This window comes from Mustela nigripes, chromosome 17 (genome assembly GCF_022355385.1).
Source record: "Mustela nigripes isolate SB6536 chromosome 17, MUSNIG.SB6536, whole genome shotgun sequence".
Taxonomy (NCBI): domain Eukaryota; kingdom Metazoa; phylum Chordata; class Mammalia; order Carnivora; family Mustelidae; genus Mustela; species Mustela nigripes.
The window spans coordinates 20,023,334-20,037,127 of NC_081573.1; the positions used below are offsets into that span (position 1 = coordinate 20,023,334).

At 45.3% G+C, this 13,794-nt stretch overlaps 1 protein-coding gene across 1 annotated transcript in view; it reads left to right on the plus strand.

The window, feature by feature from the left end:
• Nucleotides 1-13,794, plus strand: part of LOC132004952 (uncharacterized) — a 123,120-nt gene that overhangs the window by 67,094 nt on the left and 42,232 nt on the right. Inside the window, exon 4 of the mRNA XM_059381618.1 lies at nucleotides 6,535-6,721. Coding sequence (XP_059237601.1) covers nucleotides 6,535-6,721 — 187 coding nt within the window. The remainder of the gene's footprint in view (nucleotides 1-6,534; nucleotides 6,722-13,794) is intronic.

Here is a 13,794-nt window from a genome sequence, read left to right on the forward strand (position 1 = left end):
GACTTTTCAGGCTGAGCAGTTTGCAATCCTAGTAATTCCCTCTCATGGTCGCTGGGCATCTGTGTAGACATGTCAGCCATTCCCAGTTACATTTGTTAGGGAGTCGGATAAAATATTTGTCTAATCTGGAAATTGTATTTTTAGCTGTACCCTCATTGGAAACAGAAATTAAGCTTGTCATTAGATGCCGGGCCACAGGAGTTGACTGAACAGGGTAATGTATGTTACATTCTGTGCTATACTTGGTCAAGTTTCATATATATCGTATTCCACATTATTTTATTAACTTTAATATCTGCACTTCCTATTACCAGACATGCCCCTCATTCAAAGCACAGAGGCACAGTTCTCTAATCAGAAGTGACAGGCTATATACTTTCTCTCAGCCATTACTCGGTAGCCTAGAGCAAAGAACTCTGTTTCCTTGAAAATGTTTTGAATTGGGTTATTTTTATTGAAGTATTAAAGTAATTCTTCAGATTTTAGGCTATTATTTAAGTACTTTTGGGAGAATACAATAACCTCCGGATTCTATAGGCTTTGTTACTTTAACAATCCGAGCTGCTAAATGCATCTTTTTAATGCTGGTTATATAAGTGTCTCAGAACTCATCTGACCAGCGGAAGCTAAGAGCATGCAGGTAATTATAGAAAATTAGTAGGCTAAATTAGTTTAGGAAAGCACAAAAGTATAATATTTAAACTGCTTGCAAAACAGAGGCCCTGCCTGCCAGGTTTGCAGTGACAAATTCTTATTTCTCATTATTTTATCTTTGTGTTTTTTTGTAATTTGGTTGAAATAGCCAGTGGACTGGTTAAGTAAGCAAGTCGAACTGGGCATAGAGTGGTATGTTCTGAGAACGGACCCATGATTCAATACAAATTCTGATTTTAGTGATATAAGAGGCAACAACAGCAATGGACAGATTCCCACTGTGAGTGTTGGGTAGAGAAACCCATGGTTGGAAGGGACTGACCTATTGGGGTGCTTCTTGGGTCAGAGGTCAAGCCACAAGGGCACCTTTCTGGAAGCATCTCCCTTTTACCAACAGAGAGGTGTAAAGAAGAGATGATTTACAAGTATACCCTGAACCAGTGTGCCTGTGACACTCAGACAGAGGCACAGTCTTACCGCACTTTGCATGCCCAAGGGTGAGTGTGTCACCAGAGATTTGAGTAGGAGAACTGGATTTCACTGAGAGCTCCATACTCACCAAGCCACAGTCTTTGGCATGTTTTTTGTGGAACCCTCCCCTATACCGTTCTTCTGCTCTTCCCAGAGGGGCCAAAGAAAGGGCACCATTGGCTCAAGACCAAGTTAGCAAATGGTAGAGTTAAGACTGGACCCCAAGGTCAAAGTCAGGATACTTCCACTCTTTCATGTCATGCCATCTCCACTGAATCAGTGAGAGAGGTTCCACCTCATTTTTTCCCTTTTGTTGAGTCTCAGGGTAGTTTTGTTTGCAATCAGTCATTTCTGATGTGACCTAGAGATGATAAGGTATCAAGAAGCTTTGGGGAAGGATAGTTTGTCATACATGGCTAAGCAAAAAACAAACAAACAAACAAACAAAACAAAACAAAACAAAACAAAAACCAACCCCAAAAAACCCAGTGAGAAAAATGAGCATTAGACCTTTGGAAAAAGACCCAGACCCTGTATCCTTCTCACATATCCATTAGAAGTACCTTCCCCATGTGAAAAAACTAACAAAATGAGCCAGTTGCTAAGTGCAAATTGAAGAACCCAGCAGGGGATCCGAGCTGCAAGGTATCCCGGGGAACTGTTGGAATTCATCTAAAAAGCAAAATTCTGGCCAATAATCTAGCTGTTCTGCTGTAGGATCAAGTATATAGAACCCAGAGTTTCTGAAACTTGGTAAGAACTTACATACAGGAGATGGGGGAGGAGAGGTTAAAGCAAATACAGGAATACAGGGGGCATTAAAAGCAATGTAGTTTCCAAAGCAACTAGGTAAACATTAGATAGAACCATTTGGTGACTACTGTGGGTGCCATGGTTCTGGTCATTGATCCAGGTCATGTCCCAACATGCTAAAACACTGGTTGTGGATGTCATTTCTACTAACCTGAATGTGTGCACTCACAGTGCACAGTTTAAAATTCATGAAGTCTTAGGGGCACTGGGTGGCTCCGTCGGTTAAGCATCTGATTTCAGTTCAGGTCTTGATCTTGGGTCCTGGGACTGAGCCCTGTGGTGGACTCTGTGCTCAGCAGGGAGTCTGCTTGTCCCTCTGCCCCTCCCTCTGCTTGTACTCTCTCTCTTTCTCAAATAAATAAATAAAATCTTTAAAAAAATTAATGAAGTCATAAATCTTTATGGTAGCCCGTTAGACTGGCATTGTTACCCCCATATCATAGATGAGGAAATGACTTTGCTGTAATCTCTTAGGCCAAGGAATCCAGTTAAGCAAAGCGTAGTTTAGTTGGAGACAAAGGGAGGAAACAGTTTTTTTGGAAAAAGTGCTTGGAATGACCTTCACTATATGTTCTGCTTAGGAGCTGTCTTCCTTCTACAATGATCGATTTTCTGTGAAATCATTTGTGAGCAGTGGTAGAGACAGTGATGTCCACCAAGCATTCCTCTCCATTCTCCCAAAATTCCCAGCCTCCTTGCAAACACAGAGGGTGTGTCTTCTGCTGGGGCAAAGGGCTGCTTCCAGGTAAAAGCACAGAAGAGCCTGTGTGTGGCTCATCATGGCCTCTCTGGCTTCCTCTGCTTATAGAAACCTATGGTGAGATGTAGGCTGGACCGCTAAGTCACATGGAATGTAGCACAGCTGTCCTGGGGGCCTCCCAGACTCTCAGTGGGTTTTGTGAGAGCGGGAAAGTAACATTGCTGTGTTAAACCACTGAGATTCTGGGGTTATTTGTTACAGCAGCACAAAACTATCCTATCCTGGCTGATACATCCTCCTAGGCACCTGCCTGGGCAACTTTTCCCCTCTTTACAAAAGTGGAGGCTCTTCTTCCTCCTCCTTCTACCTGGTTGACTTCCCATCCTATTGGGTTTAGTTCAGTGATGACTGACTCCACAAAGCCATTTGTGATCTTCATATTAGGGATGTGGTATAAAAATGAATTGTATTGTTTGTGTAGATGTCATCATTGGCTCCTCCTTGTTGAAATTGACTGTAACAAGTGGTTGGAGTGTCCACTGGAGGGTAATTTATATTTATTTGAGCTGCCACCAATTCTTACTTAGTTTGCATAAACTCTCCGGGACGGAAGAGGAGTCTCCCCGGACCCTGTTTATCTTGCGAGAGTAAGATATTCTAGAGAGTGGGTCACTCCTCACGTGGACCTCCCTCCATCCCTTTTAGCGATGAATAATCAGTCATCAGGAGAGGGGATTAAAAAATAGATTTATTGCTATTTCTGAAAGTCAGAACTAGAGGATGAGTAAACACAACAGATGTATAAGAACGTAAGTAGAAACACTATTTTACAATAACATGTACTGGAGCACATTTATGTACTGGAAACTATGAAAAATAGCTCTCTTTAAATGATTTAACATTCGCTCTTCCTTATATACAGTTGAATTTCCAGCGGGAGAACAAAGATGCGCATGGCTCTCTTGGCCTTCCTGCATGAAAACCCTTCCTTAAAACCTCTGGAATGCTCCACGAGAGCCAGTGTGTGGTTTTAGCAGGATACAGGGACAGTCCTCAGGGCACACATATATGCATGTCCTGTCTTCCTGACTCCCCTCATACATATGGGATCCTTACTTATCATGGGACCCTATGGACAGTCAAGCAAGAAAGTCATTTGGAATAAGGCTGTTAATGAGGTTCCCTTCTGGAGAAAATAAGGGAGTGTGCCTTTGCGCAAGGAGATCTACATTCTGTTTCTGCAATGGTTCTTCTGTGAGAAGTCTGTGTTCAGGGTGCTTCTGGATAAGTTGTTTCTTCTGTTAATGGGCGTTAGTTGAAAAAAAAAAAATTAGCTTTTGCTGATTTCGCAGTGTTGGCCCTTTTTGTCCAGAAGCCGTATCAGGTGGGCCATGTGGTTGGCTGGATAGATAATACAGAAAAGGATTCTCATAAAAGGTGCTGATCTAGAGATGCCTGTATAGCTCAGTCGGTTAATTAGCTGACTCTTGATTTCAGCTCAGGTCATGATCTCAGGGTTGTGAGATCGAGCCCTGCTTGGGGCTCTGTGTTGGGCATGGAGCCTGCCTGAGATTCTCTGTCTCCCTCTCCTTCTACCCCTCCCCCCACCTCCTGCTCTTAAAAAAAAAAAAAGGTGCTGATCTGGACATTTAGGCATACTTCAGGGTCCTTGAAAGTGGATGATATTTGTAGTGTCTTAAAAGTGGATTGGTTGGAAGGGTATTGTTTTGGGGTTGAGGAGCCTAAAGACCAGGAGGACCTGAAGCTGACAGAGTAACCTCTGGAGTGATTTGGTCCTACAAAGTATCACAATGGTGCAGAAATGAAGAGCTGACTGACGGGTCTGGTTTGGTTCACATACTGGGGATGGGCATCTTTTTTTAGAAGGGACCTCTTCTTAATGCATAAGCTGCTTGCTTTGACATCTGGGTGGACTGTGTAGTCTTCTTTAATTTGGTTGAACCCAATGACTGGAGAACATAAGGGAATAGAGTGATTTGGAATAAAAGATGAAATTGAGGACCCTGATTTCACATCCTCTGTTACAGTCTCTCTTTAACATTTGCTTCTGGGCAAGGCTTGGATGCTGGAGGTCTGGTTTTTATGACCCTTCCCCTCATCCTGTCTAACTAGCCAAACATTCTTTCCTTAAGAAAGCAACCTGAGGGGCACCTGGGTGGCTCGGTGGGTTAAAGCCTCTTCCTTTGGCTCAGGTCATGATCTCAGGGTCCTGCGATCAAGTCCCGCATTGGGCTCTCTGCTTAGTAGGGAGCCTGCTTCCCCCCCCTCTCTGCCTGCCTGTCTGCCTACTTGGGATCTCTGTCTGTCAAGTAAATAAATAAAATCTTTAAATTAAAAAAAAAAAAAGAAAGCGACCTGAATGAAATGTGATCACAAAAGTCCCCTCAGAAAAATAAGCACAGAATTTGCAATATTTGGGAGTGAGAAGTAACATGCATGGCTCATAATCTTCATTTTTACATATGTCCAATCACAAACCCGTGTGTGTGTGTGCGCATATGTGTCTTTTCATGTACGCACACCTGGAATGCCTAAGTTGAACTGCTGCGCTTTGGAAACCTGTGACAGAAAAATAAGATCACATAGGTGTGTGCTGGTTTTCTGTGTGTGTTGAATCTCTGGTTTCAGTATTACCGAACTGGCTTCTATCTTTCCCTCTTCTGCAGTGTGGCACTGAGCAACCTCAGTACTAATGCAGTATTAAGGACCGTATAATTAGCCACCTTAATAAATTTTTCCAAGATGGATAGGCAATGTTTGTCTTTCCTCAAAAGAAAACATTCCTCTAATAGTATTCTGTGGGAAGCTATGGAGAGAACAATGCACAGAAATATCTGGAAATATATTAAGATATATGTGCATATATTGGACATTAGCACCATACACTAAGCATATTGGGAATATGCTTCAAAATATTTCAAACATTGTTGACCTTTGTTATATAATCCCAGGCTCGGGGAAACATATTTGCATAGACTTAGCAATATATTGTAAATAACTACATAGGACAGTGTGTATTTTTCCTTAAGATGCAGTATTATAAGCAAGACATTAAATTATGCCTATCAGACAAAGCAGCCAGATCTCGACATTTTTTTATAGCGCATTCTATTGGGAAGACATCCCTGCTTCTAAAAAGCACATGCATTAAGAGCCTGATTCATGTGGTGACATGTGGCATATCCAAATGCATTATGGATCTCTCAGGAATAAAAACAACATAGCAAAACCATCACCTTGGGATGTTCATTGAGTGAATATTTTACAGACACACTCCTTTTATATTTATATAATAATTTAGTGTTATGACAATTTTTTTAGCAGAGTTGGCAGTTTTTCTTTTTTATAATGGTATTATATTTGTGAGCCTATTAAGTGCATATGGGATAAACTACAGAAAAAAGTATTTTTCATAATTCCTCAGGGTGCTTGTAGCAAAAAAAAAAAACATATTGGTTTAGAAAAATGTTAATAAAAGGTCAAGCAGAACTTTCCAGTGCTTAGCATGACAGCGATGGCAATTTTGAGGCCTTTTTTGAATTGTATATTGAGGAGACGTGGGGATTTATGGGGCTTCCAGGAGGAAAATGGCACCTAATGTCCTTTCTGAAAGGGAGACTGACCCTTTGGCAGGGCTTGTGAGTCTTTAACAAAGAATCACAACAGCGTGTTGCTTCCCCCACCTGCATCCATCCCCTCCCCCGAACAATGAACTGGCTAGTTTCCGGCTTGGCCTGGGCCCCTAGAAGCCAGCAGGGCTGGGCTGCCAGCATCAGGGGCCACGCTTGGGCACCTCTCTAGCTGGGCATCCTTCCAGGAGCCAGGGGTGTGCATGCTGAAAACTGGGATACTTCTCCCCTTTTCCATCCTCCCAGGAAGAAAAGCACAGCACTTCTCCAGACCAAAGGCAAAGGCAGGTGCTTACAACGGCCTCCCACAGAGCAGCGGTGTCAGTGGACGGAGGTGTGTCCATGGCCCTCGTGGGCTGCCCAGCGCTGTGTGGGTATCCCCATTGCTCACGCCATCCCCAGCTTCCTATTTCTCTTGCAACTGGGACATCAGGTAAGAACATGGAAAAACTGCATTTCTTAATCTCCACCCCCCATCCCCCACCCTTTTCCCTTTCAAAGAACTTATAAAAATACAAAAATAGAGCATGGTTATTTGGGAATTTTTATTTAGCAGTTGTCTGAATTTTAGCATGTTTTAGGCAAACCTATACACTGTGATTCCAGACCAGCCTCAAACGACACTTTCAAAATAGAAACGTTCTCCGTGAAGAAATGGACAGAGTGACGGCCTTGGAATGGATCCCACCTGGCTCCCCAGCAGCAGGAGCCCAGGCGACCAGGCGCCTGGAGCAGCGGGACACACTGTCCTCCCACAGCTGTTAGGTGGTAGACCTCTGGAAAGGTGGAGAGAAGTCTCAGGACCCACAGGACATGGGTCACACATTTTCTCTGGATGTGCCCGATTGTTCTCCTGAGGCTTCACTTCATCTATTCGGTCAGATATTATCCTGCAAATGACAGCAAAGGGCTGCAGGGGGTGGGGGTGAGGGGGCCCTGGGTGGAGCGGGAGCCTGGAGGCTGTCATGCCCTCGGAGCAGAAAGGAACAGGTCACAGCACGGCTTTGGGGGCTTTGTCCCTCTTGTGGTGCTCATTCTGGGGTTCCTGGGCACCCTTTCTCCGAGCCAGGTGCGCGAGGGCTGGTGAAGCACACTGCTTTTGCCTTTGTGGGCACAGAGACTAATCCAGCCATCAGTCCAGCGAGTATGGAATGTCCCCGCGAGGACACAGGGCTCAGTGACATGAAGGTGTGAAGTGGGCATTTGGCAGCTGACGCGGGCTCGTGCTGTACCAGCTCAGACCCTGTTTCTACTGAGAATTTTGGGATTTTTGCTCATATCATTTTTTTTTTTTCATGTCAATTGTGATTTTTGAAAATGTTGCACTTACCTTGATTGTTGAGTTTTTTGGTGCCTTCTTAAAGTTTGAGTTGAGTGTCTCACTGTCCCTGTCGCTATGGGTCAGAGAGTAGGTCAGGTCTGGGGTCGGGGGTGGTGGTGGAAAACGTGCCTGAGGAAGGGGAGGGGGGGGTGGTCTGCTACCAAGTGCGTGACTAGCAGGTAGTCAGGGATAAAATTCCAGAGAGAAGAGAGAGCACACACTTAGTTGTAGATGAGGAAGAGGGCTTGGTGTGTTCAGTGTGAGGCAGGAGCCGTGTGAAATGGGGGCAGGGGGAACCCCAGTCTTTAAGATCTAATGACCCCCTCTACCCGCCCAGCAGGATGCCCTGTCACTTTTGTCTGCGGCCTGCTGTCCCTGTCCCTTGCCCTGGCCTGGTTTTCAGAGGCCGGAAGTTCACGGCCTACTCCTTCCAGGATGTGCCCATGCCTGCCCAGCCTGTATGGATTTCTGCCATCAGTCCTGCTCGGCTAGGCTCATTAGGGCCATGTGGCCCAGGGCAGTCCACATTGCCGCCTCCTCTGGGATGCCCTTGTAGCTTGGGTCTCCTCTCTCCACACGCTCTATGCGCTCCCTGGGCTGGAACTGCTTTGTTGCCTTTTGTGGTGATCTCCTCAGGCCTAAGTATGGCAGGTGTGGGGCAGGCCCTCAGGACACTTTTGCCTATCTCCAGCTGGGCAGTTTTGTCCTTGGGTCCCTTAGTGGAGCAGCTCGAAGGAGAGCATGCTGAGTTAAAATATATTGTATATCTTTGGTGAGCTTGAGGGTGGTGTAGGTCATTGAAGGGGATGATGGGTCAGCTCCCGAACATATCAGTGGGTGCAGGAGGTAGCCCCAAATTCCCAGAGTTCTGCCTAGGATGGGTTTGGTATTGGTGCAGGGTCTTATCCTTCCCTTTCCAGCTTGGGGCCCCTTTCCTAGTCATGGAAACAGTGAGACAGAAGCTGTTCCCAGAGCATGTGGCTTGGTGGCAAAAGAGCAGGGTCACCGCAACTGATCCTTTTGTTTCTAGTAGGTTCCACACTCATCTCGTGGAGGGATCCTGGCTGAGGGTCTGTTTAGGAATCTAATGTTGGGATTAAAAAAAAAATGTTTATTAAATGTGCTTATCTATTTCCTAATTTATCTCATCTCACATCCCTTAACCATTTTTGAGATAGGAGGGGAGGTGTTCCCTGGGGAAAAGGAAGCCGCTTGGAGCACAGACACTGAAACTTAGGGCTGCCCTTCCCTCCCTTCCTCCAGGGGACGGTGCATGGCTGAAGGTTCACAGCTGCTCCTTGGCTCTGCACTCAGCAGGGACTCATCCAGCAGCCAGTTCTGATCCCCACAGGGAAGGGCAGGAGGCCCAGAGCTAAAGTTCAGGCCCCAGGTGTGATGCTGATCGGCATATTCAGTTTGCCTCCCCCTCCCCCAGTCCCTCCTGCTCCGGCCAGGAGCAAACACGGTGATGCCTTTAGCCGCCTGGCTAGTGAGGAGCTCCTGTGCTCCTTATGGCATTAGAATCCAGGGACAAGCCACCAGCTCACAGACGGACAGAGACCCAGCTTTGTCCAAGTTTCCCTGCAGCCAGGTGGGTCGTGGTGGTCAACTTCCCGCCTCCTGGCCTTGCCTGTAGGAAAGTGTGACTCCGAGGGTAGCCCTGCGTCAGAAGGGCGTGTCCTTCCTCAGCAGCACGTGGACAGCTCGGGTCTTTGGGAGGGTGATTGGTTCTGAAGGTACACGCCCCGCCCTCCCCCCGGCCGTGGGCGTGGCCTTCTGCCATGCAGCGGCGGCCCTGCTGGTAAGGATTCCCGCCGCTGAGCTCTGCCCGGAAGTGCCGTACGGCCTTTGGATACGAAACGGGTCGAGAAACAAGCCACCGGAGTGTGTCTACCATCCCTTCTGCGGTCCTCTGTGCTTTCAATGTGGAGCGAGCACTGGTAAGTGTCTGCCACGTGCCAGGCGCCATTCCGAGCGCCGGCACAGAGCCGAGGCGTCCGCGTCCAGAGTTCAGGGGCTCACAGGGGCGCGTGCCCGCAGACCGCCCTGGGCGTGCTCCCGCTGCCCTTGGTTGAGGCAGTCAGGGTGGAAACGGAAGGAAGGTCTTCGGGCTGTGTGCCCGGGCTGCCTCGGGCTGGTGATGTCTCGGGCTGGGCTGGGGCTTTCGTGAGACTCTGGGGGCCCCGGGTCGGTCAGAGGTCCACGGTCAGCTTTGGATTTCACTTCCTAGATCCGACCCTGCCAATCACCATAGATCCTGGGTTGTCTTTTCTGGTGGTACTGCACCCCGAGGGCTCTTTGGGGGGATGCCCCTTTCGTATCACGTATCCTAACTTGGGACAGATGGATTTTCGGGTGGCTGGGCACCCTAGCACCTACCTCTGATCACCCTGGTACGTCCTCTAGTGCCTTCACAGCTACTAAACCAGGTTGTCCCTGGGTGTTTGGACACTGACTGAACTCCTGAGCTGTTTCCCCCAGAAGGACCTCCCTCTCCCCCTTCCCAATAAACATGGTCTTCCTCGCCAGCTCTGGCTTTGGGGGAGGATGATGGAAATCACAAATTCATCCCTGATCTATTTGCTTAGAGGGGATGGACCCTAGTGTCTGACCCCTAGGAAAGCACAAGAATAACCTCACACTGTCCCCAGGACCCAGCTCCCAGTTCCCCTCTCCTCCAGCAACCCAAGGGAGCTTTCTGGGTGCAAAAGAACAGCTTTTGCAAGCGAGGTAACTTGGACTGGGGAAGCAGTACCCAGATGAATGGGACTATGGTACCAGGAAAGGCAGAGACCTCTGGTAATTGGGGAGTACCAGATGTGGACCTCTGGAACAGGCCCCTCAATTTAGAAGACTAATTTTAAGAACACATTTTGATTAATTTTTTTTATCGTACAAGTGGTGGTAATGATTTTTAAAAGATTCCGTAGGGAAAACATAGAATCCCCCCTTCCATGTAAATATAGTGGTCTCACATTGGAATGCAAGAGGAAGTAAGTCACAGAAATCCATTAGTCATCTCCTCACCCTGAAAAAAGGTGTGAGATCCCACATATTGCTCCTTCATCACATGGGGCGCTGGATGCAGGAAAACTTCTGATCTATATTTTGGGGAAAGTGTGAGTTCTAGGCTGGACACAAAGTAAGAGTAGATGATTGAATGAGTCAGTGATTCTTATTTTCCTTTCTCTGTTTAGCCACTAACTGGTCAACATTTTGGTTGGAACCAAGGCCAATTTGTAGGATGATTTCTGGCCTGGGGAGGGATGGGGGATGACGTATCTTCAGTCATCCCTCTTGGCCTGCTTCTCCTTTTTCAGAAATGTCCAGATCTATTGAGAGACGAACTATCTAAGCATCTTTGTTGACCAGGGACCCTGAGGAGAAATAGAAGATTCCACCCCCCAGATGCCCTCATGGTTGCTTATGAAATTGGCAAGTGTGGGGGCCAGTGCTGCCAGCCTGGCATGAGCGAGGGCACTCCAGCTCAGGCCCAGCATCTGCAGTGGCCTCATGACTCAACCCAGAGTCGTGGTGTCTGGGGGAATGAAATTGGATCCCGTCCTTCTGCACAAAATCCTCCACTGGTCCCACTGCAGTTACACCCAGGAGAAAACCCAAACTTCCTACTATGGCCCGAAAGGTTCTCCAGGATGCTGCTACTCATGCCCTCCCTTGGTGTGCCCAGACCCCACCTGCTGCCATCTTGCTGTTTTTCTTGCCTTCTTGCTGTTCACCCTCCCACACACTCTGGCCTTCAAGCTGCTGCTGCCTCTGTCGGAAATGCTTGCCCAGATGTGTGGTGACCTGCTCCTCACCCTGCTCCAGGTTCTCCTCTTTGCTTACCTCCTCAGAACAGTCCTCCCGGAGCCTGTCCCAGGGTAGCTCCCCTCCCCAGCCCTCCCTCTCCGCACCCTCCCTCACCCTGCTCCTTCTGTAGGTTCAGCTGCAGGGCAGGGCTGGGCAGATCCTCCCAGCTCTGCTCTCTTGCTTTGTTCTCCATCTCCCGAACCTGCAACTCCATTAGGGTTTATGCCTGTGGCTCAGCTTCTAGAATGTACCTTTAGTCTGAGTATGCGTCTGAGCATATTCCATGAATATATGAGCAAACACCTAAATGCACCGCTGATGGGAGTGTAAATCAGTGCATTTCTAGGAAACCACTAAAAATGATTTTTCTCATTAACAATTGATAAGAAATCATTAAATGTGGAAAGTTAGAAAATACCAATCAGAAAAAGAATATTAAAAATTACTTATAACCTCACACACTTATTATTTGGAGGTGTACCCTCAGTTTTTTCTATGCATGCAGGAAGCACAGTTACATTGTTTATAATTTGCCTCTTATTACTTAACAGTATGTTATGATAAATCTTTAAAGGTTAATAAGTACAATTCTAGAACATTGCTCTTGAGGACTCTTGTGTATGGAGAATTTATATATATATACATGCATATCTATGTACAGGTATGTTTACTTTTGTGTTGTTGGACATATGATTTGTTTCCCAAAAGCAATGAACAGCTTGAACTAAATCTTTATACACCTCCATGAGTGATTCCTTTGAAAGTAGAGTTTTTGGGTGTGCATTTTGATAAATTACCAACTTACCCTTCATAAACTTTACCCAACTTATCCTATCAGCCAGTGGTGTTGAAAGGGTTCATTTCTTTGCCCTTGACAACATTCTATATTGTTGTTTCTACCTTTCCCAATACAGGAGCCCTAGTGATCTCATTTTTGCTTAAATTTGCATGTCTTTGATGACTAATAAGGTTGAGCATCTTTTATATGCTTATTTGTCATTTGTATTTATTCTTTCATGAATTGCTATTCATGTCCTCAATACAATTTTTCTTGTTAAAATACTTCTTTGTTATTTGTTTCTAAGAAAGCTTTATACATTAGGGGGAATTAACCTTTTGTTAAATGTATTAAATCTTTTCCCCTGATTTTGGTTTACCTTTCAACTGAAAGACTGCATCTTCACAGGTGGACATTTTAAATTTGTGCAATTCAAATTTAGCTATCTAGTTCCTGACCTTGGAATTTGATTTAGAAAAAGCTTCCCCATCACAATTTCTATAGATGGTATACTTTTTCATTTCACTTAAAATTTTAAATCTTTTATTACTGTAAGATTTGCTTTACTATGTGGTATCAAGCAAGGTACTAATTTTATTTTCTGGATGAGTGGCAGACTGTACTTATATTATTATGAATTAGTTATCCTTTCCTCATTGCTATGAAATGCCTTTGTGTTAAAAATATAAATGTATGCATATGTGGGTCTTTCTGAACTCTACTTTGTGCTTCACTTTTTTTTTTTTTTTTTTTTTTTTAATGTAGGCTCCACTCTGTGTGGAGCCCAACACAGGGCTTGAAGTCATCACCCTGAGATCAAAAGCTGAGCTGAGATCAAGAGTTGCATGCTTACCCAACTGAGCCACTCAGGTGCTCCTTTGCTCCACTGTTTTAATTATTGTTGCTTTCCGAAACATATTTTAAGATCTGGTTGAGCAAACCCCGCTTCTCTCTCTCTTTTCCTTTTTTATGACAATATTTCTTGGCTATTTTTTGCTTCTTTATACTTTCAGTGAAATTTGAAATCAGTGTGACAAAATATCAAGAAAACTTTGTAGGAGTTTTTTTGGATTTGCATTTTGTTGAAAGATAAGATGGGGGAGGACTGTACTGAGACTTCTGCAAAAAAAAGCAAGTGCTTTTATTACTCATTTGGGTACGGTTTGATGTTCACCCGTCATTTCTTGTAATATTCTGCACATAGGCATTACACATCTAGAAAACAGTAGTGTCATTAAGAGCCTTAAGAATGTTTACCTTCTTAGTAATTCCACCTCTGGTGATGTAAACAATGTGAACAAAAGTTCATGCATGAAGATTTAAGGTTTATGGGGAACGATTCAAACATTAGAAGCGCTTTGAAGGAATAGTGATTGGGGGATGGCTAAATAACTTTTAATATACCACAAGCTGAAATATTATGCAGCCCTTAAAAAGATATTTGTGGAGATGAGTTTAGCCTTAATGTTACATGGAAGATCATGATTGGACATTGCGTGAACCCTTTTATATTTTGTATGCATAGCTTCTGCACGCATCATAGAAAGCTCATAGTATAAGACAAGAAAAATGTGCTAAAACGTAAATGAGAGGGGTT